Source organism: Thalia democratica, chromosome 8, assembly GCF_965202585.1.
Source record: "Thalia democratica chromosome 8, ktThaDemo2.hap1.1, whole genome shotgun sequence".
Taxonomy (NCBI): domain Eukaryota; kingdom Metazoa; phylum Chordata; class Thaliacea; order Salpida; family Salpidae; genus Thalia; species Thalia democratica.
Genome location: NC_139172.1, coordinates 5,200,381 through 5,227,992, shown reverse-complemented (window position 1 = coordinate 5,227,992; position 27,612 = coordinate 5,200,381). Strand labels below are relative to the sequence as shown.

Below are 27,612 nucleotides of genomic sequence, written 5' to 3'. Positions count from 1 at the left end.
AAACATGTTTTCTGAAAAGCAACTTTAAATTAGTGGTTGTAGAAGGATAATTTGATAAAAACAAGCTACAAAAGTGTTGAGAATATTTTTAAGTAAAGTATTTTACGGAAGTAAATCTCTTAAAAATAAACGTAGTAAAATATAGTTTTAAGCTAATGAGACAAATTATAAGCATTTACTTTGTTTTACTGTTTTTGTAATTTAATCAAAATTTGATATTGTCAGAAACTTAGAAAGTTAAGTATTGCAGTTAGAACTATCTTAAACAGTGACATAAACACATTAGATTAATTAATAATTAAAAAAATAGTAAAGAAGTACATAATACAACTAAAAGTAGTTAAAAAAAATATATAATTTTTTTTTATTACTTAGTAAACAGTAGTTAAAAATGTTTTAAAAAACTACTAAAATTATAAGTAATTAAAAAAAGTTTACCAAAGTGTTCAAAGTAGCACCACAACTTTACTGTTGAAAAGCAATGTTGTTACAAAAACAACAGTAATTAATACTAAGTAGCTAATACAATTACAAGGAAGTAATTAAAAACAATTTATTATTTATATTTCTCATTTAAATCTTGTCTTGTGGAAAAACATATCATACTTTAGGTTGCTTGGTATCAAATAAGTTTCTTGTTGAAATACATTGAATTTAATAACTTTACGTGGAAGCCAGGTCAGATAAACTGTTTTGTACTTGTATTAAAACTAAATTTTACGAAGTTTTTAATTAGTAAGTAATACTACTAAACATTGAAGCGTTTGTTATATAGTAATTTTTTGCTGGAGTACGCACTTAATTAAGGCTTAAAAAAGCATACTAACCCGGAAGATATCACGACAATTTTTTCTTTGGAGTCAAAGTACGTATTCAACTGAAAGTGCAATTTCTCAAATGTAAATAGGTAACTAAGAGCCTGTACTCCAGAAAAAATTACTTTAATTAAAAACTTTGTCTTATGAAGACACTTTATTAGTTAAGTTTAATTCAGATCAAAGCTTTCGGTGACTGTTTATTAATGTATAGTAGATAGACAAGTATTAAAGAACTGTAAGCTAATGAGCTATATTACAATAGAAGTCAGCAAATCTTTTTTTAATGTACTACAACTGTTTCGTTGATAATTACAAACCTCAAATTAATGAAATATAAGTTTTTTATTAATTTCACTTACTCTTTAATAGTTATAGCTTATTTTCTTACCATTACACTTTATAAAGTAAATTATTTCGGTCTGTTTATGCTTTACATGACGAGGTTTGTAAGTAACGGATAACAGTAGTACATTACATAAATATTGATTTATTCTTGATACAGTGTCATAGTTTTTGTCAATTTTGTAATACTAATAACAGCTTTAAGTTCTAAACTTTTTTAGTTTAGCGGAATTTTTTTAATAAACATAAATATTTCTTCTATTTTTGAAAATTATTCTGCTTTTGACATAATATGTTTGTACATACGTATATATATATACAAAATATATATTAATAAAACACTATGTTTCTATAAAATCTTTTTTCAAACTTTTCTAGTGAACGGAAAAGATCTTCGTGTAAGTTTGTTGATTGTAAAATAAAATATATGCATATATATCCGTAGAGTATGTAAAATATTTTTTCATTGTACAAAATTTTGATCGGTGCATGAAGATTTATATATATACAGAAAATAAGGTGATTATTTAAACTTAATAACTTTCTACAGAGCCCATATAAAGGGATTTTCAATAATTTATTAGGAAAATACGATTTTAAAAGTTCTAGAACATATGTTTTATAAAGACAAAAAAAATTCTTTAATTTTTAGCTGGTTCATTCAAAATAAATAGCATTTTTGAAAACAAAGATGCAAAAGTTGTAAAAAAAAAACAATTTTTTTTCTTACTTATGACATTCAAATAACTTAACCTACAATCAAGTAAATGTTACTCTCAAACTAAATACTGAACACTTATTTTTTTGTAACGTTTATAAATACATTTAACCATTAGTATTTTTAATTACTTAAACGTATTTATTTTACTTTATGGGAAGTTAACTATTGTAATATTATAGTTATATTATAGTTACTGACTTTAATATTTTTATTTAACTGTTTCCAATTGCAATAAAAAAAGCTTCTTCAGTAAGATAATAAAGCACAAGTCCTTAGCTTTAATTACTTATAACTTTTTGATTTAATATTTGAATTATAAAAGTGAATAAAATTATAAGTCAACTTTAGTTTTATACTTTTAGTTAAAGAGTCAGTTAAACTTTTACTTACACCAATTTTTTAAGCAAATAAAAAATGTTGTAAAATATAAAATTCAAAACTTACGTTTTTTTAAACTGGTAGTAAACAATAAGCGGCTTTAAATCGAAATTTCACGGAAATGTTAAAAACCTGTAAATAAATAAAAAATCACATGCATCTTGTTTCAATAAATAACTTGAAAAAAGTATTCAGAGTTTTCTTTTACTTTGATCAGTATATATAGTATACTTTTATAAACTTAAATTGTTTTTGAACTCTTTGTTATCATTTTTAATGTTTCAAATAATAAGTTATACTTTTAAATAAAGCTTTACAAACTCTTAGAATTTGTTTAAGCTAAAAAAATATTACTATAGATAGTTTAATTTAATACCTAGTCAATAAACCTTTTCACAACTTTTTTTAAACAAAATACTTGTTTTGGTTACTAAAATCAACCCGCATCCTTTTTTTTATATGTTTATAATAATCAAAAGTAACTAAAATAGTTATGTACCCTCTAGTTATAAATGTTGATTTTTATGACGGGGTTAGATATTCTATATTTTAAAAAAGTTTTGTATTAACAACTTTTTTTTTAAATTGATTAAATTATAATATTTTTAAACTAGCGTTAAAGTTTTGAAATCGTTTAAAAATACTAAACACCAAAACTTGTAAAAGCTTATTTATCATTACATATTTATCTTAAAAATATCCTTAAGTTATATTTAAGTTAAGTAGAAAAATATTATTTTTTTTTAGATCAATTTTCATCAAAATGAAGGAAATTGATCAGTCAATCTTGGAACTAGAGATTGGTTTAGTCAGCGAGCGAGAAAAAATCGATGATTTAGTTAACGAAGTATCCAACTTAAATTTATCTAATAATAGATCAAATACTCCTGCTAGTTCTATTAGGAATAAATATTGTAAGTTTTTGTTAATTTAGGTTTTAAACTATGTCTGATGTCTTAAAAAAAGTTTTTAAAGATTAAAAACCAATTAATCATAAAGAGTTGAGGTTTCATTATTGCGAAGTTATAAAATTAAATTTAAGTCAAAAGTTTCAACTATCTTTTAAAAAACTAGTAGTTTTCAATTTTTTAATAAGCTCTTATTTTTCAGATAGACTTTAAATGTATTGTAAATTTTGTTAAGTACGTGAAACATTTACAACATAATTTTGTAAATAATCTATTCAATTTTTTGGCAGCTTATGCAGAAAATACGAAACCTTCTCCGAAAGAATATCCAAGTGCAGGTAAACTTTATATAGAAAATTTTATATAAAAATTAAACATTATGAGTTGCTGTTTAATTCATTTTTAAATTTAAACTTAGATGCAGGTAAACTCTTAAATGATATTTCAAAAAAGGTTTTTTTGTTAAATTGTCTTTTAAATTACTATTCAAATAAAATGTAGTCTTTTTAGCTTGAAAAATAATCAAAATACTACTTTACTAACTTATCTAAATTCTTATTTCTTTCAAAAGATAAAATAGTCGAAAAAATGTGTTTGTTGCATAAAACATTGAAAATCAATAAGTAAATAATTCAAAGGTAATCATTATAAGAAGTATAGCGTACTCAAATAAGTACTAAAAATTACAGGTAAAAGCAGCTTGGAAGGAAGTCGCATCGAGAAAAACCTTCATAAATCCTATCTAAATCATCTAAAAGATCTTAAGAAAAGAAAACAGCTAAATGTGCACAAGTCTGATCAGTCAGAAGAGTCAAGTGATAATGAAATCATTTTACCATCTATTATATCCACTACCACCGATCACGTATCCCGCGGACCTTCACGTACAACAGTCGGTGAAAGTCGGCCCTCCACCAGTCAGTCACATTCGGGCGTTGCTGGTTTGAATTTTGGTAGATCAGGTTCGCAATCGTCCAAGAAAAAAGTTCTCAGCTCGTTCGACAAAGTTTTGACGCCGCACTACACCACCAACAAGCACCCGAGCGAGTTTGAGAGGAGAAATATTTCTTTCGAAACCGACCTGCCGATGTACGTGATCAACGACTGGTACGCCAAACAGCGTAGTAAATGGGTGATGGGCGGAGAAAAGCGAATGCGGGTTGAAAAGTACGAACGAGAGCTTTTGAAATGTTTCAACGAAGGTTCGTTGTTCACTTGTAGAGGTATTTCGGATCTGATGGCAAAAACTGAACTGCAATATGACGAGATCGTTGAGTGGTACAGAGTGCTGGGAAAAAAGCTCGACAGGTTTTATTCGGAATGCCCGAACCCGAATGAGGAGACCCTTCGGTCGAAAAGTCGTCAGTTAGGAGTGGAGTTCGAACCTTTGAAAAACTGGAGGCACCAAGAATGTAAGAGTCTACCAAAAATTAAAATACAAGAAAGAACTCGCAGAGTTGGTAGGACAAATAGGAATGAAAACAATTCTTCTCTAGTAAGTAAATGGTCTCTTGAAAAAGAAAAGGATAACCTGAGTCCTTTTTATTTTAAAAATCCGGTACCAAGCATCCAACTGATGTTGTCGATCTCCAGAATGTTAAACTGCACTCTCGCCGAAGTCAAAGATTGGTTCTCCGCGATGAGAGCAACGCACGGTCCGGTACAAGCTACCCGTACAGTGAGCGTGTACGATGTAGCAAAGAGACAGGTGGACGCCGGCTTCGACTTGCAAAAAACAATCTCGCACTGCTTCACCGAGAAACAGCCTCACTTCACCGAAGATCAGCTGGAATTTTTGAAAGAGTTCTTCTACAGGGATCCGTATCCGTGCAGGAGGATGATTGCTAGGATGTGCGTGAGGCTGGGGTGCAGGCACGAGAAGGTGGAGGGTTGGTTCACCAGGACCAGGTTTAAAATGAGAGCGGAGCACTCTGCTTCAACTGGTAGTTTGAGTAGTAGAGTTTTGCCGACAAATCAAAACGGTTTTGAAGAGTCAAGAACTGACTCTTTTGTGAATACAAGGGCTAGTGATGCCGAAGATGAAACAAGTGGCAGAATTGATGCATTGTAATATTCTCTTTTGCGCGAACTGTTGCAAAACAAGACTTGAATTATTACTTTAAAAAAGAGGAAGAGTTAAATTGTTACTTTGATAACTTTTTTTTTTACTTTGTACACTAAATGACTTATTCCCACCGCTAAATTAAGTATAAGTTAAAAGCAAAAACCGTTTTTTAAGAAATAAACAGTTTTTTAAGTACTAAAAATATAAAACTTTTAATAACGGTAACATTTTTTTGATTGACTTTTTATGTAAATTTAGAATGCTAACAGTTTTTTTTTATCATAAAATTTTTCACCTCTTACAACGTTTGCTTTTTATTTTAGTTATAAAAACTAAGAAAAATAAAAACAAGGTTTTTTTTTTGTATCAGTATTGTTAAACTTCATTTTCAGCCAAGTTTTTGAGTATTTTAAAATAGAAGAATTACTAAAACTTTAAAAATTGTTAAAAAAAATAATTGTTAAAAAGAATTCGTATCACTTATGATTTGATCAGTTTTTTTAATAAAGCTAAATCAAAAAGCGTAAAATTTTTAATTGAAGTAGTTTTGAGTTTAAAAAAAAGCTTAGAAGTATTAAAAAAAGTTTATCTGATTTGCTGATTAGAACAAACCTTACACTTTAAAAACTTATATCACCATACTACATTTTGTTGAAATTAATACAATTATAATGCAAAGTCTGAAAAATATAAAAAAATTATAATAAATTTAATACTAAAAAAGTAAATACATAATGAATAGAATAAACTTATACTTAAAAACTTTAAAGAAAGAGGTAACAAAAAAACTTATAAAAACTGCTAGAATAGCTTTAAGCTGCTATGAATAAAGTTTTAAAAAAGTTTATTGACCAATTATATCAAAATTAAGAATTATGTATTAATTTAAATAAAGAAAACTTTCAAGGTAATGTAGAAATTAAAGTATATATTCATCAAATGTTCGTACTAAATTGGGGCAGTAGAGCTTTTTTATAAACGCTAGCAAAACATTTTATATAAGTTAAGAACTAAGTTGTAAATGCTTAATTTGTATTTAAAAAGAGTGTTAACTTAAATTAAAAAAAAAATATTTAAAACGTGTTAAATCTTGATTAAAAATAATGATAGCTTAAGTTAATTTTGAATAATACTATAAAAAAACCGCTTATAAAACAAATTAACCTAAGAAAAAAACAAATGTTTCAAGATCATGAATAAACACGATAAAAATTTATTCAAAAAAGAAAACGAAAACAATAAGAACGTATTTTAATTGAAATATTAAATTTTGATCGTTAGTTAATTTTGCATGTCAAAAGACAACTATACAACACAAAATGTAAAGAAAATACAATGAAATGGTTTATACCATTAGTTTGTTCTTGTCATCGGACCTATAGTCTATCAGATTATACAAATTACCTAAGCAGGGCCAAAATTTGCCTCTATGTTTAACTAATGTTGCAAAACAAATACATTGGAGCTTTTTTAAGCTAAACACAAAAAAAAACTTTCAGTTAAGTAAGTTACTAGTTCATAGCCAAATTTCCTGGATTCTTAAACAAAGAACACTGAATAAATGTTTGTTTGTTACAAGTTAAAAAAAAAATTCTTTAATTTTCAAAGTAATTTTTTCTCAAATGTACACGAAACAAAATAATTTTTTTTGACCAGTTGAACCTGCAAAGCTTTGTTATAGTGAATTTGTCCCTTTAACTTAAAAAGTTGACTACCTATAGTTTAGATGTTGAAATAATGCTTAAAGGACAGTTTTTAAACTAAAACTTAAGTTCAATTACATTTGTCTAAATCTTATTCTTTTAAAACTAAATGTTAAGTTTTAAAAATTTCCCGAATGTTATGTTTTTTATCAAAGGTGTTTCGATAATATAAAACATTAAATTTTACAACTAAAAAATATTATTAATCTTATAATAGCACATAGGACCTTAATTGCGTAAAACTAGAATTAAGGAATGAAATTTTAAAAAAAATGTTTGTAAAGCTTTACAGATATTTTATTTTATGTAACTTTTGCACGGAGCGTCTTTTTAGAACGAGATTCACTTTTGCACGAGTGGACAGTTTTGCACAAGTGTCACTTTAGCACGAGGGAAACTTTTGCACGTAGGGTCACTTTTGCACGGTTTTAATTTAAAAAGGCGTCCCTTTTATACCACAACACTTTGCACAGTATTACATTGTTACATTTGCAAGGTGTTATTTTTGCACAGTGACATTTTGCTACTCTCGGAAGAATATGAACCTTCGTGCTAAAGTGATGCTCGTGCAAAAAAATTGCCGTACAAAATTGTCTACTTGAGCAAAAGTTTCACCCACCCATTGATTTTAAGTAGTCTAAGGTTGTATCTATTAAGTTTTCCGATCTACATAAAAAAATTCTATTAAAACGAAAGTTATCAGACTTTAACTGTTAGCTCATATCAAGTTTTTTCGCTTTATCCGTTTTATTATACAGAAAGTATATTTTTTTATAATTAAAAACAGCAAACTAAATTCATATTTTATTTAATTTTGTATTTTTTGTAATTCGTTTTTAATTTAGTCTTGTTAATGTTTAGTAGATATTAAACATAAACTTTTTATAGCAAAAAAATACTTTTTTTAGTAAAAATTTTAAAGAAAAGTTTTCAAATAGGGATTATAGGGTGTTTTTGAAAAATAAGTCGGCTGATTTGTTCTAAAACATTTTTTAAAATTAAAAACTGCGTATTGAGAAAATGTTTTACTAGTTGTTTTTAAATCTATTTAAATCTGAGGATTTTAAAAGTATATACATATATTTCCTTGCGGCGCGCTGAAATTTTAATTTACGAAAAAAAAAGAAAATATGTTGATGAAAATACTAAATGAATTTATAATTTAAATCTTTTAAATACTTTTTTAAATAATAAAAAAAGCAGTAAAATAACTACATGTTAAAGAAGTTTTTAATAATTTTTTATTTAACTATTTATTTTCGATTTTTAAAGACAAAAAAAATTGAAATAATTCAAAGCCCTTCAAATCGCCTTGCACAAACTGGCATAACTTTTGTTATAGATGGAGTTTTTTTAGTTTACTTTAAAGCACTAAGTGCGTAAGAATCTTGGCTTTCTACCCTCAAGTTTTTAAAGAGAAATCGTTTTTTTGCTATTACCAGTAGCAGGTTTACTGTGAGTAGTACATTCTTTTTTATTTTAAATTCTTTATAATTTTTCTCATTTTTATATAATGCTCAAATATTACGAAAATAAGTGTAATTGAAAGTAAAAGAAATGGGATGGACTTCAAAACACTTTATATTCTATTTCTAAGAAAATGCAATAAAAACGAGGAACATAATACTTTCAGATATAAATCCATAAGAAAAGTATTAACTAATTCTTTTTGAATTTTTTAAAAACTTAAATGAAGATATTAGCTTATTTCTTTTTTATACCTGCAATCATAGAGTTTTTTTTTTAACAAGATAGCTAAAAAAAACATAAGAAAAAGAAAAGTTAATCTTAAAAACCAAGTAAAATTTAATGGTAAAATAAATTTAAAAACTAAAAGCCAACATAAACAAGTAATAGTTAAACAATTAACATAATTTTTTTTGTAAAACTTCGTTTTAAATGATTATTAAAATACTTTTTTATATGGTCACATTTATAAAGAACACAAGAGATAATTGTTAGTAAAAACTGATAAAGTATAATAAATTAGAATACCTAAGCTTGTATGTCTTTAAAAGCAAAATGTTTAGGAAAATTTACTTCAAAGGTTTATCAATGGTTGTACTCGTGAAATAAAATAGCCTAAAGCAATGAAGTTAACTTCATAAAATTTATTAAGTTTTATACTACACTTAAATGAGTACTAAAAAAATATTATATTTATGAGCTAATATATAGTTGTTATAACTTTAAGGTATGTATTTTAAAATTAGAGTAGCAGTATTTTTATTTTTAGTTTCTCAGTCATATGAATACGAAGTATTCAAAACAAGTAAGTTTGTTATTTTTTTTCTGATGTTAGACTATTATTTACCTAAAACTGATTATACTTTACATACAACTCGCAGTTTATATTATTAAAATATCAAGCTACAAATAAAATAATACTAGTTTCAGTAAAAAAATAATAAAAGTAATATAGTTAATAAATTTTGCAAAATAAGCAGCAAAAGTTTTTACAATTCTGTAATTTATTTTTAAAAATACTGTTGCTTGTTTTAAAAGTAAATACAAACAGCATGTTGATCTGTAAAAAAAATAAATTTTCTGGTACTATTTTCAGTCAAAACATTGAATAGTAAAAAACTAAGTAGTTGTTTAATTTTTTCTAATAAGACTATGAAGTAGGCATACTTTTTATAATAGTACTATTACTGTAACAAAGAAAGATATAGATTTTAATTTTTTTTTGTTTTTTATAAAAAAAGCACTACATTAAACTTGCAATGTTCTAGTTGTAAAGAAAACTAAGTTAAATTATAAATTTTAACTGATTAAATAAATTTTTATACAAACTTTAAATTTGCTTAGTAAAGATATGCTAAGTTGTTTTTTGTACAATTTAAAGCGTTGTGTTCTAGTCAAACTTATTCAACCTCGTAAAATTATCATTTAAGTGAAAGTAAAACTAAAATTATGATTGCAACGTAAAGTGTTTTGAAAATAGTTTAAATATATTTTTATAATGCTATTCAAGCTAAAAGTATTGTACTAAAATTTGTACACCTATTTTTATTTTTTATGCTTATTTTTAGACAAAACATGTATATAACCAGTTTCTTTTTTCTATATAAACTTTGTAACATATTTAGAAATAAATTTACTTTAAGTTCTTCGGAAACCTTAGTATTTTAGTCGTTTCTTTTTTAGACTTAAATTACATTGTTTGTTAATTTTTGGTTAAGTAAAAAAAAAGATTTTGCTCAAAAATCCCTTTGTGAATTTTTATTTTTGTTACTACTAATTTCTTTCTCATCTTTTTTCAGATCCGAGAGACTGCTGCTATTTAGACCCATTGGAACCGAATGACGGGTGCAAGACAATTGTGGTGACCGCGAACAAAAAGATTCAGTATTTCGAAACCCCCCTGTACCCCCAACCTTTTCCGAAGAAAATGATCTGCACGTGGGCGTTAGTTAACGTTGTTTCAAGTAATTGCTTTAAACACCAGTGAAGATTTTGTTAAGTACTAAAAATATATAACAAATTTGTAAGCAGCTATTTTTTAAACAAAAAATTTTTTATTGAATACCTTTATTTTGACTTAAAAAAGTTAAAACTAAACTAAAAATAATCAAAAATAAGTGCAACATCAGTTTTGAAAAATGTGTTTTTATTAATTAAAGTTTTTGTAAATAGAAAATAAGTATAAGATCTTTGTAAATTTTCGCTTGCACAGTTTAGAAAAACAGCTAAGAAAAATCTTAAATGATTAAATTATTATTTATTGAACAAAAAAATAAGCACAAAAAAACATCCTGGGACTTTTTATACGAAAAAACTTTTCGGTTACCTAATCGCACACAACGGATACCTTTTAACGTCTTTTATAGGGCAAAACATATTATCGTATTTTTATTTTTTCAAGAATAAGGATAAACCCGGGATCTCGAATACACGCAGTAATTGAGAAGTTTCACCTGATAATTCCCGACGAATCTGGCTGTTACGTGCAAACCATCATGATAAGGTCTCCTGCCACAGACGGGTTGAAGATGGGCCCGTTTTGTGGGAAAACTGGCATTCCAATTATAAACACTCCAGGTAGCTTTTAATTTCAGTTGTTTATTATAAAAAAGTTGTAAATTTGTACTAGAATTTTAGAAACTATTGTTGAATGTTTGAAAATTTCGTAAAACTTATTATTAAGTATGTTGATAATTAAATTAAAACAAATAAAGTATAGTTATGTTATTCAAACAAACATCATAGTCAATATGAAAGTTTTCAAATTTCACCGTTAAAATTTTTAACTTGTTTAAAATGTTTATAGAATATTTTTTAATTATTATATGTTTTCAAAAAACTACATATTTTAAGACAATCTGTTATTGATCCAACTAATTGACCTGGGTAGCAAATCTCATGCCCAGTACAATGGATTTAGAGTGAAGTTTACAGAAAGTTACGAAACTCCAAACATAGAGTGTAAGTTTGTTTGTAATAAAATCTAAAGTATAATAGATTGTAATAATATCAAATTCGAAGTCTTGAAAAAAGTTATACTTGTCAAAGTTACAAAAAAATACAGTACGGTTAGTTTTAAAACTGTAGGTGTCTGTCATTCCAACAATAAAATGGATACTAATATAAGTTATCTAATTTTTTTTATAAATACTTGGTACTTTTTTTTTAATATATATTTAAAAATTGTTTCTTAAAAAATTTTCAAAACATAAAATTGAACTATTTAAAGTAATGCTACTTTTTATCTTATTAGTAAGACCACAAGGGTGGTTTCACAACGAAGGTGTTCCTTTCTCTATGAACTACGCTCAAATCAACCATGTCATATCAAAAATCGACCCAGCAAAAAATGTTGAACTTAAAATAGATGTGCCAAATATGGAAGAGTTAGTGATACGTAAATTATGTTTCGTAACTACTGTAAATGAAAATGCAAAACTAGTAATATGATAGAATAAATGACCAGGTATACTTATTTATATAATTAACCTCCTATTTATTAAAAGAAAAAAATAAAAAAGTCAAACTTAGCTATGTTTCAAAACATTTTATCATTAATAGTTTTTATTTAGTGAACTTATATTGAAAACTTGCAAAATTATTAATTTTGAAATAATGTTAAATGTTTCTAAGTAACTCTACAAACATTTGTAGTTAAGATAATGAATTTTTAAATAAATTTGAGTTCTACTTAAATTATCAAATACCAAATAGTATTTTTCTAAACTCTAACTTGCAGTATTAGACCGAATAAAAAATATATGCACTACTGTATGAATTTTACACTGTTTAAGAGTTTTTAAAAATTTAACTACAAAATAAAAAGAAGCTAGTAAATATAACGAATTAAACTTATTTCGAATTACATTAGTCTTTCAATAAGCTTAGCTTTAAAATTACTTAACTCTATTTTTACACTTTTCAAAAAAAAATATTTTAGTACAACTTACAAAATATAAATTTATTGTCGAATATAAAAACAACAATATAAAGTAGTGTGATTATTTAGATTCAAAAAACTGATAAAAAATTGGAAACAAATAAATCATAAGTAAAATTAAAACGAAGCAACTTTCCCAAGCTTTTCATCTTAAAAACTTTTCCCAAGATTTTTAGATTAAAAGCAATTTTTTGAGTTTTGATTATTTGATAAAAAGTTTTAAACTCATAGTTATTTTTCAATATAAACTTGCTGTACAAACTTTATTAGTTAAAACTTAAATAACAACAAATGAATACGTTTTAACTATTTTGTACAATTTCGATTTTTAAAGACAATAAAACTGTTGATTTAAGAAAAATTAATTGAAATGTATTTTTATAATCAAAGATTTTAAACTAAAAAAATTGTAAAAACTGATAGTACTTCATACTTCTTAAGAAGTTTGATTTATGTTCTGTCGTATAGTTTTGTTTACTGTAAAACTTTAAAAGGTTAACAAAAATTTTTTTGTCTTAATATTTTGGTTTAACTAAGTTTTGTTGAAATAATAACTTTCTTTTTTTGAGTAGTTTTACTAGATTTAATAATAAGCTTTAATGTCGAAATTGTATATACCTGAATGACTTTATAATTAAACTACAAAATAAACAACTTTTAAGTATACATACTAATAATCATAAATTTAAACTTTGCATTTTATAGAAATGATCTTAGGCATGAGAATAAGTTTCGTAATTTGTAATTAATCACAAAAAATCAGAAAAATTAAAAACAATCATTAGTAACTTCAAATTGTGTTACATTGATAGAAGTAATCATTTTAATAAATTACTTATTTAAACTATTTATTCAAGTTTATGTATTCAAGTTTATGTGCTCGTTAAGTAGAACTAAACAATACGATCTCCAAAATTTAAGTTTAAATTAAGTTAAGTAACTTTGCCTTAAAATATAAAAGAAAAAGCAGTACTTAGATTTTAGAAAGTATAAATCAAATTTAGTAATAAAAAAAGTACTAATTACAACTTTAAATTATAGAGATCCAAGGCTTTTACCGACAAAGATTCCAACTACGAAAACTCCGGAAATCTATGAACGACCGTCGAACAATGTGAGAAGAAGACCAATTTCAAGAAGACCTACTCAATCTCCTGCTACGAAGTCGAGACATTGGTGTAAGTTTACTATGATTTTGAATTAATAATTGTAAGATGATAATGTTGAATGAAAATACCCTCTCTTTTGATTGATAATACTTTTTTGCTGTGAAACCTTATACTTCGTTTTAGATTGAACAACAAAAAATTAAGTTTGTTTATTCAAATTAAGTCTATCAGTACAATAAAAATAAGTCTTTATACAAAATCAATTAAATTATGTTGATTTTCAAACGTACTTTATTTGTTTATTTGTAAATTATAGTGCACAGAGACCAGCCTGGAGTTAACAATCAGTTACCAAATGAACCTTATCAGAAAACTAACAAGACTTTAAAAATCGAGTACATCATTGGTATTGCGGTGGGAGTTTTCATAGTACTTAGCTTGCTCATTGTTGGTTTGGTAAAATGCCACCTTGTGAGACGAGCAAAAAGAAAAGAAAAAATGAGAAAAAGGGAAGGTTAGTAATAAGTAAATATTTTATCTATTTTTTTTAAAATTTTAAAATTTGGTTTTTAGAATGAAACTTTAACTATTTTAAATTGTAAAAATTTGCCGTTAAGTTTTTTTTTAATATTAGTTTTTTTTCAACATCAGTCTCAAACTCTACCCCTTGCAACGATAAATAATTTCTGGGGAAAAGCGAGTGTGTTACATCATGTGTAATTTTACCTGCCTCATTAATATTTAACTTTTAATTATCCAAAAATAAAAAATATAAAAGATCTTTTAAACGAATAAAAAACCCTTGGTGACACGGCATTTGGAAAACACTCACAAGGCTGATTTCTTATCACTAAAAAATTCAAAGCTTTGGAAAATTATGAAGCTCAAATTCCCAAGCAAGTTTCACCGACACTACAGCCAAAAATATCACACCAATAATCCAACCATGTGATCACTGTCACTAGATAAAACTCACAATGAGTTGTTGAAAAAATAAACAGTAATTATATTAAAAACATTAACGTTTAATAACTATCTTGAAACCTATTAAGCAACTATTTAACTGCAATATTACTCAGAAAAAAAACTAAAACTAAAAACTATTAAGAAAAAATGTAGTTTCTGAAACTTGTATAGATAGAATAAATTATAGTCTAATAAAATCAAGAAAAAAAAACGTAATATAACTAACTAATGAACAAACAAGTTTATATTAACAATTAAAAAAAAAACACAACAAAACTGGAAAACAGCAAATAAACAATTATGCATAACCATATAAATGTTTTTCCTTATCAACAGACCAAAACTAGCTAACCATAAATTAAAATAAACGCACACAAAACTGACCATACATATACTAAGATAAATGTATGACAAAAATAAAACCAGTTAAGAAATGTATGCAGGTAACACAAATTACACATGCAAAGCATTCTAAACTTACCAGCATACCAATACTGCTTGCAATTATTTCTGCAAATACTACTTATTTTTTTGAAAAACTTCAAACAGAGATTGTAAGCTAAAAATTAAAAAAAAATCATAAAGTTTAAAACTTATTTTATTAAGCAAAGTCTTACAAAGTTTAATCACAGTATTTAATTTTTTATACATGCTTTAGAATTGAAGCGTAAACGAAATTACGATGAGGGTTTTCAACTCGCTCCACCAACCAATAAAAAACAGAAGTACTTGCCCTACAACCACAAGAACAAGTGCTACAAAGAGAAACGGAACACTGATTCTGTATATTACAACACAAGACCGAGTAGAAACAATAGACCTTTACCTAAACCGAGAAATACTCATAGTTATAGAACAAGCATGCCGCATGATGTTCCTTATGGATATAATAGATAAAATTACAAGTAGAAAAAAAATTTAAACGACTTTTTTTAATGTCGTAAACAAAACAATAGCCAATATTTTTTTATGAAAGAATATAGTGAAACTAGTCTAAGTTTAAAAATTTCTTTTTTTTTCACTAAACCACTAAATTATATTAACAGCTAAATGATATGTAGTATTTTGTTGTTTAATTATAGTCTTTAAAATCTTTTAACTACTTTTTTTACTTTGTATACCACTTTTAGTCTTAAGTTTTTCTAACATGTAAATCACTCCTTTCTGAATTTCGAATTTTTTTGAGCTTATGTTACAAGTAAAAAATATGCAAGCGTGACTTTTAATCAATAAAGAATACTTTTATAACTTTTTGAATATATGTTAGGTAAAGCTTTTTAACAAACTGTAACTTTTTTTAAAACCAAGATAATTTTTTTTACTTGAATTTTATCTAAAAATTCTAAAAACTGTTAACTTTAAATTATTTTTATGCTTTAATGTTTGTTTTTGCTGAGAAAACTAAACTTATTCTGAAGATACAGTTGAAAAACGTTTTTAAAGCATGTTTTACATTTTTTCTAAACACTAGTTTTTTCTACAAATGTTGTCCTAATTTTTATATCCAATGTTGCTTTTAATTACACTTATAGCTTTGTACAAGACTTTAAGTCTTTTTTACCGTTTTTATATTCATAGCTCTAATTATCATTGTTACAACAGCTCAAATCTGTAAAAACTTAAATCTTCAACATTAGTTATTTTATAATAATTAAAAAGGAGTTCATAGCAATATTGAAACACGCAAACTCATAATAAAACTAAACAAATAATTTTATAAAAGCTGAAGAAGTTTAGTTAAGTTATTATAAATATAAATAAAAATATATTTAAATTTTTAAACTTTATGATTTAAGATAAGTTGTATAGTTTATAAATACTTTTTATTAGAAAAAAACTAACGGTTAAGGCTGTAATACTTAAGTTCCTGAAGAATTTAAGTTTTAAAGTTATAGAGTTTGTATATAAAGACATAAATTTTCAGATTAATAAGTATATTAAGCAGTCTTAATGTGTCCAGGTATAAGTTACACTAACAAAATTTTCCTAATTAAAGTCTAAGTATTTTAAAAGCTCAACTACGATGATTAAGTATATTTTAAGATAAATCTTTTAAGATTTTAGGATATGAAAATTGTCTTAATTTTTTTAGCGTTTTTTGTTTAAAAGATTGTCTTAAAAATCATGAAAAAGTGTTAATTTGTATTACATATTATTTAGGTTTTATTTCTTTTTAAACTAGAAAAAAAAGTTTAGTTATGTACTCAATGGTTTTAAGTCTTGTTTACTTTTATTCATTACTTTTTTCTCCATATTTATAACATTTTTGAAAGCAACAGTATAAAATGAGTTTTTAAAACTATTAAATATAATAATTTACTTACTTTAGCGTCTAATAACGATACGCTTTGTGATTAAATCTTATTTTTATTTATCAGAGTATAACATTGATATTAACGGAAAATAAAGTTATATAAATTCATTCAAATATATAAGAAAAAGTTAAAGCTGATGATATATATATATCGTTAGTGTTCACAGTTTTTTAAATTAAATTTCTAAATATTTATTTAACGTTTGTTTCTTTTGCAAAAGTTTTGAAAAAATTCAAACAATTTTTTTTGGGTTGATTGTAAATTTACAAAAAAATAATTAGTTTAAGGGTAGAAACAGTTAAGGATACTATTGTTTCTACTTGTCAATTATTTTTTTTGATTTCCAAGTTTTTTTCTTAAAGTCTGATTTTCAAAGAGGGTTTGATCGAACCTTTATTATTATTTTAAATATATACTTTAACTCCATATTTAATACACTGTGTTAGTTTTTTTTCCTTTAAAATTCTTGTTTTTACCTCAACTTAAAAAAAAATAATTAAACGTTATAAACTAAAGAGTAAGAAAATCAACTGTAGAAAAAACTATAGATACAGAATATCTCAAATGAGAAATGCTATGTACTTGAATATAACAATAAAATAATAAAATTTACTAAAATAAAAATAACAATAAAATACTCTTGAAAATCAGCATTTTTGATAAAATATACTGCATTATATGAAAAATTAGAAAAAACGGTTCTTAAAGTATTACACTACAAGATAAATGGATTTTTTTTTATACGAATGTTTTACTAAAAGCTTTAATCTTAGCATGTTTTTTGAAATATTTGGTTTGTTTGAAGTAGTACAAAGTATCGTACTCACGGTTAAAAACTATCATTTAAGACAAACCTGTAAAGTAAACACAGAATTTTGATCTGTACTATGATATTATTTAGAAAATATTTTTTAAAATAAATTTTTATCTCACAAAGTTAAAACTTTTATTTTTTTGTATTCAAAACAAATCATAAACTTTACAAATACTTCTTTTTGGTAGCAATTATTTTCTTGGAAACTTTGGTAAAGCCAAAAGCCGAAGACGTACACTGTAACTTTAAGCTGTACAGTCTTTTTAAGGATAAAAATAATCTTAACAAAAATAAATAGTTAACATAAAGCAGTGATCTTTAAGATAAAAATACGTTTTGGACTCAAAACATTTTGCTAAATCATGAAAAACTTGAAGTTTGTAAAGAGTTTTAAAAAATGCAAAGCACAAACAAAAACAGTTTATTAATTTTTTATCATTACAAACTTGAAATCAAGTGTTTATATCGGTGTATAAAAGTAATACCTACTTAAGGTCTTTAAGATCATGCCTTAAATTAGTAAGAGTAGTTAAAAGTTTATGAGCACTGTTAATGTTTATGAATACAATCAGTTAAAATAAGCATATATGATACTTTGCTAAAACATTAAGCTCGTGTGATAACACATTGTGTTGCTCAGAAGTTGTGTTTAGCTAGGGATTTTTTTTTGTAGTAGGTTTACTAGTACCTAAAATATTATCAGTGGATTTCTTTCGCGTAGGTTAGTTATCATTTTAGAGAGGCTGTTGATTGATTAAGGATTATATTTATTTTATTAGAACTCTTAGTTTATACTAAAAGCTATGTCTATTGTTAGTGGTTGAACTAAGTAGAAATTAACTAACTTTATAGTACTTTCAATATTAAATAACTTACAAAGTACTATCACTAACAATGTATTTTTTTACTTATAAAAGTAAAACTTAAAAAAAAAATTATGATAATCAGCTATAAAATTTTATTTTAAAACTTAATAAGTGTAGCAATAAAAAAGAAACTAACACTTTGTGCCAGTCAGAGCTCGTAGGTCGCTTAAGGGGCATTTTTAAACTAAATATTTTGTTTCTCAGTAACTCGTACTAAAGCCTGTTGAAACGGTCACTTTAAACGTTTGAATGATTCAAAGCCGTGTTAGTTGAACAACAGTAGATTTCCAATACCTGAGAAAGGACCGTTTTTGTACTTAAAACAGACTGAGTTATATTGGCAGTTGTTCAACACCCGAAGCTGGCTTGTTTTAGTAATAAAAAAAACAAAAAGCTATCTCAACGATTCGTTCTAAAGACAGATTCAAGAATGCAGTCTATTACGTTTAACAGACTACTTGGGTTGTACAACAGGTCAGGTTGTTTTGACAAATTAGAAATAAGGAAAATGAATATTTTCTAGACTGTTATTATACTTCAACCTCAAGCACACAAGTTGCCTAACACTATTTATATGACTACAACAAACAAACTTGTTACCTAACAAAAGGAGCATTGCAAAACTCAAATCGATATAGCTTAGTCTGTTTTAGTACCAAAATAACCCTTTCATAGGTAGACTGTAGTCTGATTATCGAAGTGATATGGTCAGACCTTTATTATAACTTGAGTTTTTCTCACGGTGTATGTAAGTTCAGGCTTAGAATTTGTTTGACATTCGATTTCGGTTTTATTTAAAAATGATCAAGCATACAAAACAACTAGTAAACTTATAATGTCTCAGTTTTTAAATTTAATCGAAACTGTGAAAGCATGTTCTTTTCAATTACTTTAAGTCAAAGCTATTAAAACTAATATAAAAAAAACTTAAAAAGTTTTTTCAACTAGTTTGAGATAAAACATAATAGTTTAACTTATATGTTTATGATGATAATTTTTATCATATATTTATTTAGAAAGATATGTTAGATAACATATAGAAACATATTTAGAAAGATATATACATGTTTTCTCCATAGTAAAATTCTTACTCTTTTATAAAAGAAAAATTAATTTGCTGTGTTTAAGTAAAAAATCATAGAACAATTCAAAAAGTAACTAATGTTAATGTAGTAAGTTTAATTTATTTCAATTTTTTAGTTTGTTTAAAAAATATTTTGTAGTTTATTAAATCTTTTTGTTAAACTTAGTATTACAATAAGTTATGATATAACGAACCTCGTTTATTTTCTGCTTAAGTTTTAAATTTAGAGCCATAACTATTTAAATAAAAAACAGCAATTAAAAAAATGTTTAAATTTATTGATCACTTATTGTATTAAAAACTAAAATATTTTGCAGTGCCAACAAAAATTGAAAACTAAACTATTCATACTACCGTTTGATTTATTAACTACAGTTTTTATCTTAAAGTTTTATGTACGAAAAGTTTAGTTTTATTATCAAACATAGCACTTAAAAAGTGCACACATGTTTTCAATATTCGTTAAAATAAAAACTACAATAATTTTTATGGAAATTGTTCATTAACGCAGTTTTGTCTTCAATGTTTACAATTGTATTTTTATTTTGCCGTAGGCTATTTATAGTATTGTATAAAAAGCACATTTTCATTTGCTTAGTTAGAACAAAAAGTAATGTTAAATTTAGATTGTTTGTTTATTTTATATGTGTATATATTTTTTCAGCGTCTTAGCTTTTAGTATAAGTGAAGTTAATAATAAAAAGATGTACAAAAAGTATAAAAGCAATAAAAAATAGTTTCATAAAAGTAGACCTTAGTTCTATACTTTTTAGATCAATTACAAATTCTAATGCAGAAAAATCAACTTTTGGATCAAATACAATAAGTTTAGTTTTTTTTTATTTAGTTAAGTAGCTTTTAGTGGTTTTCAAAATAGAAAATAATATACATGTTTTATATTTTTAAACTTCAGATGCTTCATTGTCTTTACTTTTGTATAGTATACTGAGAAAAACAATCATTTTTGTAAGTAATTTTTAAAGTTTATTTTCGTAGTTTTTTATACTTTTATTTACTTATATAACGAATTTAGTTAAATTATAATTTTTGTTTACCTGTAAGTGATTGTAAAAATTAAGTCTATAAAAGATAGTTTTTGCAAAAAAAAAAACCTTAAAAAAACTTAGATACCTAATGTAGTTAAATACTAAAAAAAAACTTACAATAAGTTTAAACAAACAAATGGTATCATCAAAAGCTTTCAACTTTTCCCTCACAATATCTTTTTGTTTTTTCTTGAATGTAACTCTAAAAAAAACCAGAACATCAATAGAAGAGGAAAATATTTACGCAAAAATTGGAAAACCAATTACCATAAATTGTCTTTTTAAAGATTTCAAAATTGATAGTTTAACCGAAAACAATCATAAATTCAGTTGGTTTTGGAAAAAAAGGGTTTGTTAAATGTTAAGAATATTATTTATCATTTTGTATTCTTTAGTTGTTTAATAACTATAAGGCAGTCAATACTTTTATTGTTTTTTAAAGATCATCTCAGTTAATTAGTACTTTATTGAAATCTACTCCGCTTTTAGTAGATTATTTAATAAATAAACTATAAAGTACGAATTTGTGCAAAAACTGATTAGAGTTTTTAAAAAACAATATACAAACCCAGTAGATAAAAATAACTTATGTTAAACATGAATTTCTAGAAAACATCAGAGCTAAAAGAAATATTTCAAAATAATTCTTCACTATTTCCTGATGCAAGTATTGCAATATCTTCAAATCAAACAGTATTAAGCATAGACTCATATCTTAAGATTATGGATGGAATATTTGTTTGTGTATATGGTTTAGATACAAAGTATGAAAAAATAATTAACTTATTTGAACTAGGTGAGTTACTTTAAAATGAAAAGAAAAAGGTTTTTAATTGAATTAAATTGTTCTTTAGTTTATAAAACATAATAAAGGTTTTAGAATTAAACTAACATATCAAAAAAACCAAAAAAGTCAAGGTAAGCTAGATTAATTAAACAGATTACAAGTTTTTGAAATTAATATGTTGTACGTTTACTTTTTTGCATTTATTTCACTAAAAATTTTGTAGTTAATGGTATTTTGTATAGAGTTTTAAATCTTAAAAACTTTATCGTAACTTATAGTAATTTTCATAAGTAAAGTCATATTACTAAAGTGGTTGCTTTGAAAATATATACACTCAATAACCTGGTAAGCACTAACAAATTTATTAAACAATCAACTACTTTTTTCAAAGATTTGATAGTCTGATTTTGAGTTTTCATGTAAACTATCGGTACGGTATCTGTTTTCTATATAGCCGTTCTATCTGAATCTTTTCTGGTAAATTTTAAACTCTTTAACTTAATATACAACTTTGCAGATAAGACTAAATAGTCTGTTCCGTTAAAAATGTTTTTATAAGTTTTTACAATATAGTATTTTTACAGCAACAGGAATACTACAAAAATAAAACAGGAAATAATAAATTCTATATGCCTATTTTAATAAAAAAACTATTACAAACTTCGTTTATGTAGATGGGCATTCATAAGTTATACAACTGCTTAAATTATTTTAATTTATTTTTCAGACCAACGGAGGAATATTTCTCCAAAGTCATGTTCTACAGGTTTGAAAATGACGACTATCAATTGTGAATTCTCTGAAAGTTTTGATTTTTTCGAAAGCTTCGCGTACTACTGTGAATTTGAAATGTTAGTTTTTGTATTTACATTTTTATTAAAATAAAATTAGTTTGCTTCAATACCTTTAAGAAGTGATTCTTTAACGTTATAAGCTGTGGACTTGGATAAGTGCACACAGTAGTGATCACTTTTACAAAAATCTGCGCACACTAGACCAGTGGTTCTAAATATTACTAAAAACTGTGCACAGAAAGAAAACTCTAAAGAAAAATTTTCATACACAAATTTTGCTTCAAAACATTTAGAAAAATAATTATTTAACTGTTTAAAATAATTTTTTATATATAATGTATTAAAGTTTACAAGAACTCTAACAAAATATTTTGAAACAATTTAAAGTAAAGTGTATAAATAACAGTGAAAGTATTTTTGATATACATAAAAATGTTATGTGTACAAGTGAACATTTTGCGCTAAACTATTAACGAAGTACTAGTTTATACATTAAACATTAAAACTAAATTCAATTATTTTTTAATAATTTTTATTATGTTGATGATACTTAAAAAAATTAAAGATAACATAAGATGAGTATATTTTTTACAACTTTTTCGAACTTGATACTTTAGGCACCTAGTTCTAATCTGAGTAACTTAAATAAAAATACTTGAGAAACCTTTTTGGACAGTAAATACATTACAATTTGATAACACTGCATAAAGCTACACTTTTTGTAAAAGGATTAATGTTTTTATTACTAAGCAGCTGAAATTATATTTTTAAATTTGAACTTAAATCAAAAATAAGTGTTTTAATTTATTTTTTTTATATAAATCCGTACTTATTTTGATCAAAACGTACGTAAAACTTAATATTAGTTACTTTAGTGAACTTTTACAGTTTAAAGCTACAAACGAAACACATATAGTAATATATACAGTTATTATAACTTTATTCCCTAAAAAGAACTAACATAAAAACTTAGTCTTTAAATATAAACTATCTTTAGAGATTTTGGTTGTTTCAAATTATGAGTTTTATTGTTAAAAAAGTACGTTTGAAAACGTTACCAAACAAAATAAAAAAAGTAGATAACTAGACTACAGAACTGCTATATTAGTATTGAATAAATAGAAAATTAAGCTCATTTTAGAACTAATTTATTTGTAGAAAACATTTAAAACTACTAGTTTAAATAGTAGTTGAGCTCAAGGAAAAAAATATTTCAAATAAATTCAGAAACTAAGTTTACTCTACGTCTAATTTTCATTAATAAAAATATCGTTTAAAAAAGTAATTTGTTAACTAAAATAGCGTCAGCCATAACAGATAATTAATAAAAAAAAGCTTAAAGAATTTTAAAACTAAATTTCAAACGTGTCTCCTTTTGTTAACTTTAACTAAACTTAATAAACTTCTTGAAACATTTAAACTAGTCTTATGAAACAAAATACTCTATTGAACGACAAAAAAAGACGCTCAAAATGTTTGGTTCCATGACCTAGTGCACGAAAAGACCCTCGGTTATCGAGTCGCACACCACAGACACCTTTTAACGTCTTGTCCAGGACACCGTTAATACAACTTAAGCTAAGCATAAGTCCTTAATATGACGGTAAACTGTTCTGGTGTATGACTCGATAACCAAAAGGTTTTTTCGTGCTTCAGGTCTTTAGACCAAACTTTCTAAGCGGTTTTTCTCGTTCAATAAGTAATATATATATATACAATTTATTAGAAAAATAATATTTCAAAAATACTGCTACACGTGTTTCATAAGACTAGACGCCTTAATCTTCAGCCAGCTAAATTTAAAATAAAAAGCACTTTGCTAAACATAGAAGCGAAAGTTATACAAAAAATCAAAAAAAAGTATGACGTAATATTGAGCATTACAAGAATTCAGTACAAAAATCGATTTTTACTAAAATTTACAAAAAACAACAGTTAAGTGACTATATAATACTTCAAAATTTATTGTATTTTAAGAGGAGCTTATTCTCCTACTTATATGTATATATATATAAATAAAATAAGGTTATTGTTCAAACTTGAACACCTTCTACAGAGCCCATTTGGAGGGCTTTTAAATAATTTATTGAAAAAGTACGATTTTAAAAACACTGGTACTTATGTTTCATAAAACTTTAATTTTTCATAAAGCTTTAATCATCAGCCAGTTAAATTCAAAATAAAAAGCACTGTACTAAACAAAGATGCAAAAGTTATACAAAAAAACAAATAACATTATGACGTGATATTGTGCATTACAAAAATTTAGTACAAAAATCTTCCATCTAACTAATCAAACAACTATAATTCACAAATACAACAGTTAAATGACAATAAAATACTTCAAAATTTACTGTATTTTAAGAGGAGCTTTTTCATATGTCGACAAGACGATATGAATTTGCTGCTCTTATTTAAACAACCTTAATTTTTTAATGCATATATAAGGGCTGTTGATTTTCTGAAGCACAGCCTACAAACAGGGTTATTTCCATCTGCTACTGGCTGCGCTCTTTTTATCACCTCCCAAGTAAATTTAAAATCAATGTTTTAGCGCTTTAGGCCGCAAACATACTTCGAAAGCTCAGTCTCATTTTTGTATACACCACCTTTAAAATTTTTTTATGGTTAGCATACCGAAATCTGAACTGAGTGGAACATAAGCCGATGTAGAAATTCTTTTAAAGGTCAGAGTTAACTGTTGCCTTGTAAATAATGTTCTTTGAATGGCAATTGTCCCCTTTCAAATCATATCTACAGCCACCAGCGCAATTACATTGATTTTAGATTGAAATACTTTTGTTTAAAGTCCTTTGATTATGTGACTTAATTAATATCTCCAAATTCGCCATATATGAATAACCGATTCGCATGTTATGTTTGTTAAAGATCTTTGATAATGGGTTACTTTTGTAGAAAAACTTTTTACTAGGTTTATAAAATCTCTGCCGATATTTGTTTTAACTAAAGTACAGAACGGGGGATTACACCAAATTATATTTCGCTTTCTTTTATTTTTATTGGTCGTTTTGGTTTTTTGCTCAGTTGTTTTAAAATCAAGTTTATTATTGTAATGTATTTTTTCATTATTAATTCCTTATCTTGCTTTGTCTTTAAAAAGTTTTCTTCGTTGCTTGATCTTTTATTTAAACGTTGATTAATTATTTTTGGTATTTGTTTTATAATATTTTTTGGGCGGCTAGAACATTTATTTATATACATAACTTTTGCGTTTTGTTTTTTAAAGGCGTAAAGGAGATATCATACAAGTTAAGCTTCACATCCAGGTAGTCAGTCGTCAACATTGGTGATACAACGGTGACTCGTAACCTCATAGACTTGAAGAAGGCGTGCGTTTGTTTTTTAACCTTTCAACTTTAAAGCCAAAAGAGTTAGGCAGTACAGCTAGACCATCGTCCCTGTACAACCCAACTCTTTCAAACCAAATGTATTTTTCAACCCGTCCAACAAAAAAAGGTCCTACTTATTCACATAACTCTGCACCCATGAACGATCCCTGCGCTACATCAAAAAGAGAGCTGGCTTTTAATATATATGTATAAAATAAGGTTATTATTTAAACTTGAACATCTTCTACAAAGCCCACTTAAAGGGCTTTTAAATAATTTAAATGACTAAAGCGTTTAGCTTTATAAAACGTATGTACTAGTATTTTTAAAATCGTACTTTTCCAATAAATTATATATATATTTATTTATTTACTTCTATAAAAACAATAGATTAGACAGCTGTTTCGTACATTAAATATAAAACTGCATGTACTCTTCAGTAAAATTACAAAGTTTATCTTATAAGGTGTTTTATCGTCTATATTGTTTTTGTTTAGTATTTTATTGATTTAATTTATAACAAAAACAATATAAACGATAAACACACCATAAAAGATAAACTTTGTAATTGTCGTAAAGAACCATGCCCTTTAAACAACCAATGCGTAGTGTCAAATATAATATATGAAGCAACAATAAAATCAAAAAAACAACAAATAGTACTTGGGATCCACAGGAAACACTTTCAAACAAAGACACAGAAACCACAAATCATAATTCAACAGTATTAACAAAAGACATACAAAGGAACCAGCGAACTACATATGGAACTAAAAAAAGATAACAATAAAGACTACAAAATTAAATGGGAAGTATTAAACAGGACAAAATTAAAATTCAATACTAAATTCGGCTGCAAACTTTGTAACTTAGAAAAAATATAAATCGATAAGTCAGATAAGAACATAACACTAAACAAGAAAAGCGAAAGACAACACATATGCATCCATTACCAAAAATACTTTTTTATCAAAATTAAAAACTAGGTAAACATTAAAAGAAAGTAAAATTAATGCCGCAAACACGAGTAGTTTAAAATATTTTTCCAACAGTTTGAAACTTTCTAAAATGCATAAATTAACAAGCACAGTGTATTTTTCAAGTTCAGTTAAACGTAAAATAAACTGTACTCTTACTACGTCATAATTATTATAAAAAATTTCAAAATCTACATTCCTGGTTACAACTGTAATAAACTTTAGCTTACTGAGGAGTACATGAAGTTTTATATTTCATGTACGAAACAGCTGTCTAATCTATTGTTTTTATATAAGTAAATAAATATTTAGCTCCAATTCAATTTTTCGAGCACTATCGACCAGAACTTTTTACAAAATCTTTAATATGTATATACATAGTCCTGCCAGATTTTGTATCTTGAAATAAACTTTATATATATATACACTTAATTATTAATATATTATTATTAATATAAATATACATATATAATTTAAAAGAAAACTATAAACAAACCATCTAATAACTAAGTGGTTATCTTTTAATATTAATCTAATTTTAGTCTTCAACCAAGTGACATTATGTGTAAAGGTCGTAGAAACGTGTGTAATGACAAAGAATTAAACTCAATAACAATAAAAAATGGCACACCGACATGCGAACTGATGACTGGTAACCTGAAACTTTTTTCAATTTTAAGTTATAAGCATCCTAAGGAAGTACTAGTTCACATTGTCCCTAAGGACAAAAGAAGTGAGTGTACTAATTGCTCTTCTCTTCAGAAAGTCATCTTTAAAAGTCAGTTTGTTTTCTAAATTTGTAGTAACTGAACGACGTTTTCATTGTTGTGTGTGTAAAACTTTGAAAACAATGGGACACGTTCAAAATCCACCCGCAATCAAAATCCACCCGCGATCAAAATCCACCCGATCAAAATCCACCCGATCAAAATCCACCCGATCAAAATCCACCCGAGTCAAAATCCACCCGATCAAAATCCACCCGGGTCAAAATCCACCCGATCAAAATCTACCCGGTTCAAAATCCACCCGATCAAAATCCACCCGGGTCAAAATCCATCCGATCACAATCCATCCGAGTCAAAATCCACCCGGTTCAAAATCCACCCGTTCAAAATCAACCCGGTTCAAAATCCACCCGATCAAAATCAACCCGGTTCAA

General features: G+C 25.8%; 2 protein-coding genes across 3 annotated transcripts; both read left to right on the top strand.

Annotated features, from left to right (window-relative positions):
* The first annotated feature begins 9,080 nt into the window (after positions 1 to 9,080).
* On the top strand, positions 9,081 to 15,569 carry LOC145842659 (uncharacterized). Of its 2 annotated transcripts, none has more exons than XM_082950132.1 (8): positions 9,081 to 9,207; positions 10,202 to 10,346; positions 10,804 to 10,979; positions 11,256 to 11,363; positions 11,656 to 11,788; positions 13,384 to 13,520; positions 13,768 to 13,965; positions 15,141 to 15,569. In XM_082950132.1, the coding sequence occupies exons 1-8, from the start codon at positions 9,132 to 9,134 to the stop codon at positions 15,194 to 15,196; spliced, it is 1,029 nt and encodes a 342-aa protein (XP_082806258.1). In that variant the 5' UTR covers positions 9,081 to 9,131; the 3' UTR covers positions 15,197 to 15,569. The 2 variants fall into 2 exon arrangements, with proteins under 2 accessions (XP_082806258.1, XP_082806257.1); XM_082950131.1 differs by having other exon boundaries at positions 15,076 to 15,569.
* A 5,112-nt stretch (positions 15,570 to 20,681) lies between these two features.
* Positions 20,682 to 27,245, top strand: LOC145842825 (uncharacterized). Its single transcript, XM_082950305.1, has 4 exons — positions 20,682 to 20,891; positions 21,152 to 21,338; positions 22,057 to 22,180; positions 26,993 to 27,245. The coding sequence occupies exons 2-4, from the start codon at positions 21,266 to 21,268 to the stop codon at positions 27,243 to 27,245; spliced, it is 450 nt and encodes a 149-aa protein (XP_082806431.1). The 5' UTR covers positions 20,682 to 20,891; positions 21,152 to 21,265.
* Positions 27,246 to 27,612: the final 367 nt, after the last annotated feature.

Excerpts from the sequence above, each read along its gene's own strand:
- LOC145842659 (XM_082950131.1), top strand. The coding sequence starts at position 9,132 with ATGTATTTTAAAATTAGAGTAGCAGTATTTTTATTTTTAGTTTCTCAG. Across the intron at positions 10,980-11,255 it reads TCCAATTATAAACACTCCAG|ACAATCTGTTATTGATCCAA; the intron begins GTAGCTTTTAAT and ends ACATATTTTAAG. Across the intron at positions 11,789-13,383 it reads GATGTGCCAAATATGGAAGA|AGATCCAAGGCTTTTACCGA; the intron begins GTTAGTGATACG and ends TTTAAATTATAG.
- LOC145842825 (XM_082950305.1), top strand. The coding sequence starts at position 21,266 with ATGGATGGAATATTTGTTTGTGTATATGGTTTAGATACAAAGTATGAA. Across the intron at positions 21,339-22,056 it reads AATTAACTTATTTGAACTAG|ACCAACGGAGGAATATTTCT; the intron begins GTGAGTTACTTT and ends TTTATTTTTCAG. Across the intron at positions 22,181-26,992 it reads TACTACTGTGAATTTGAAAT|TCTTCAACCAAGTGACATTA; the intron begins GTTAGTTTTTGT and ends ATCTAATTTTAG.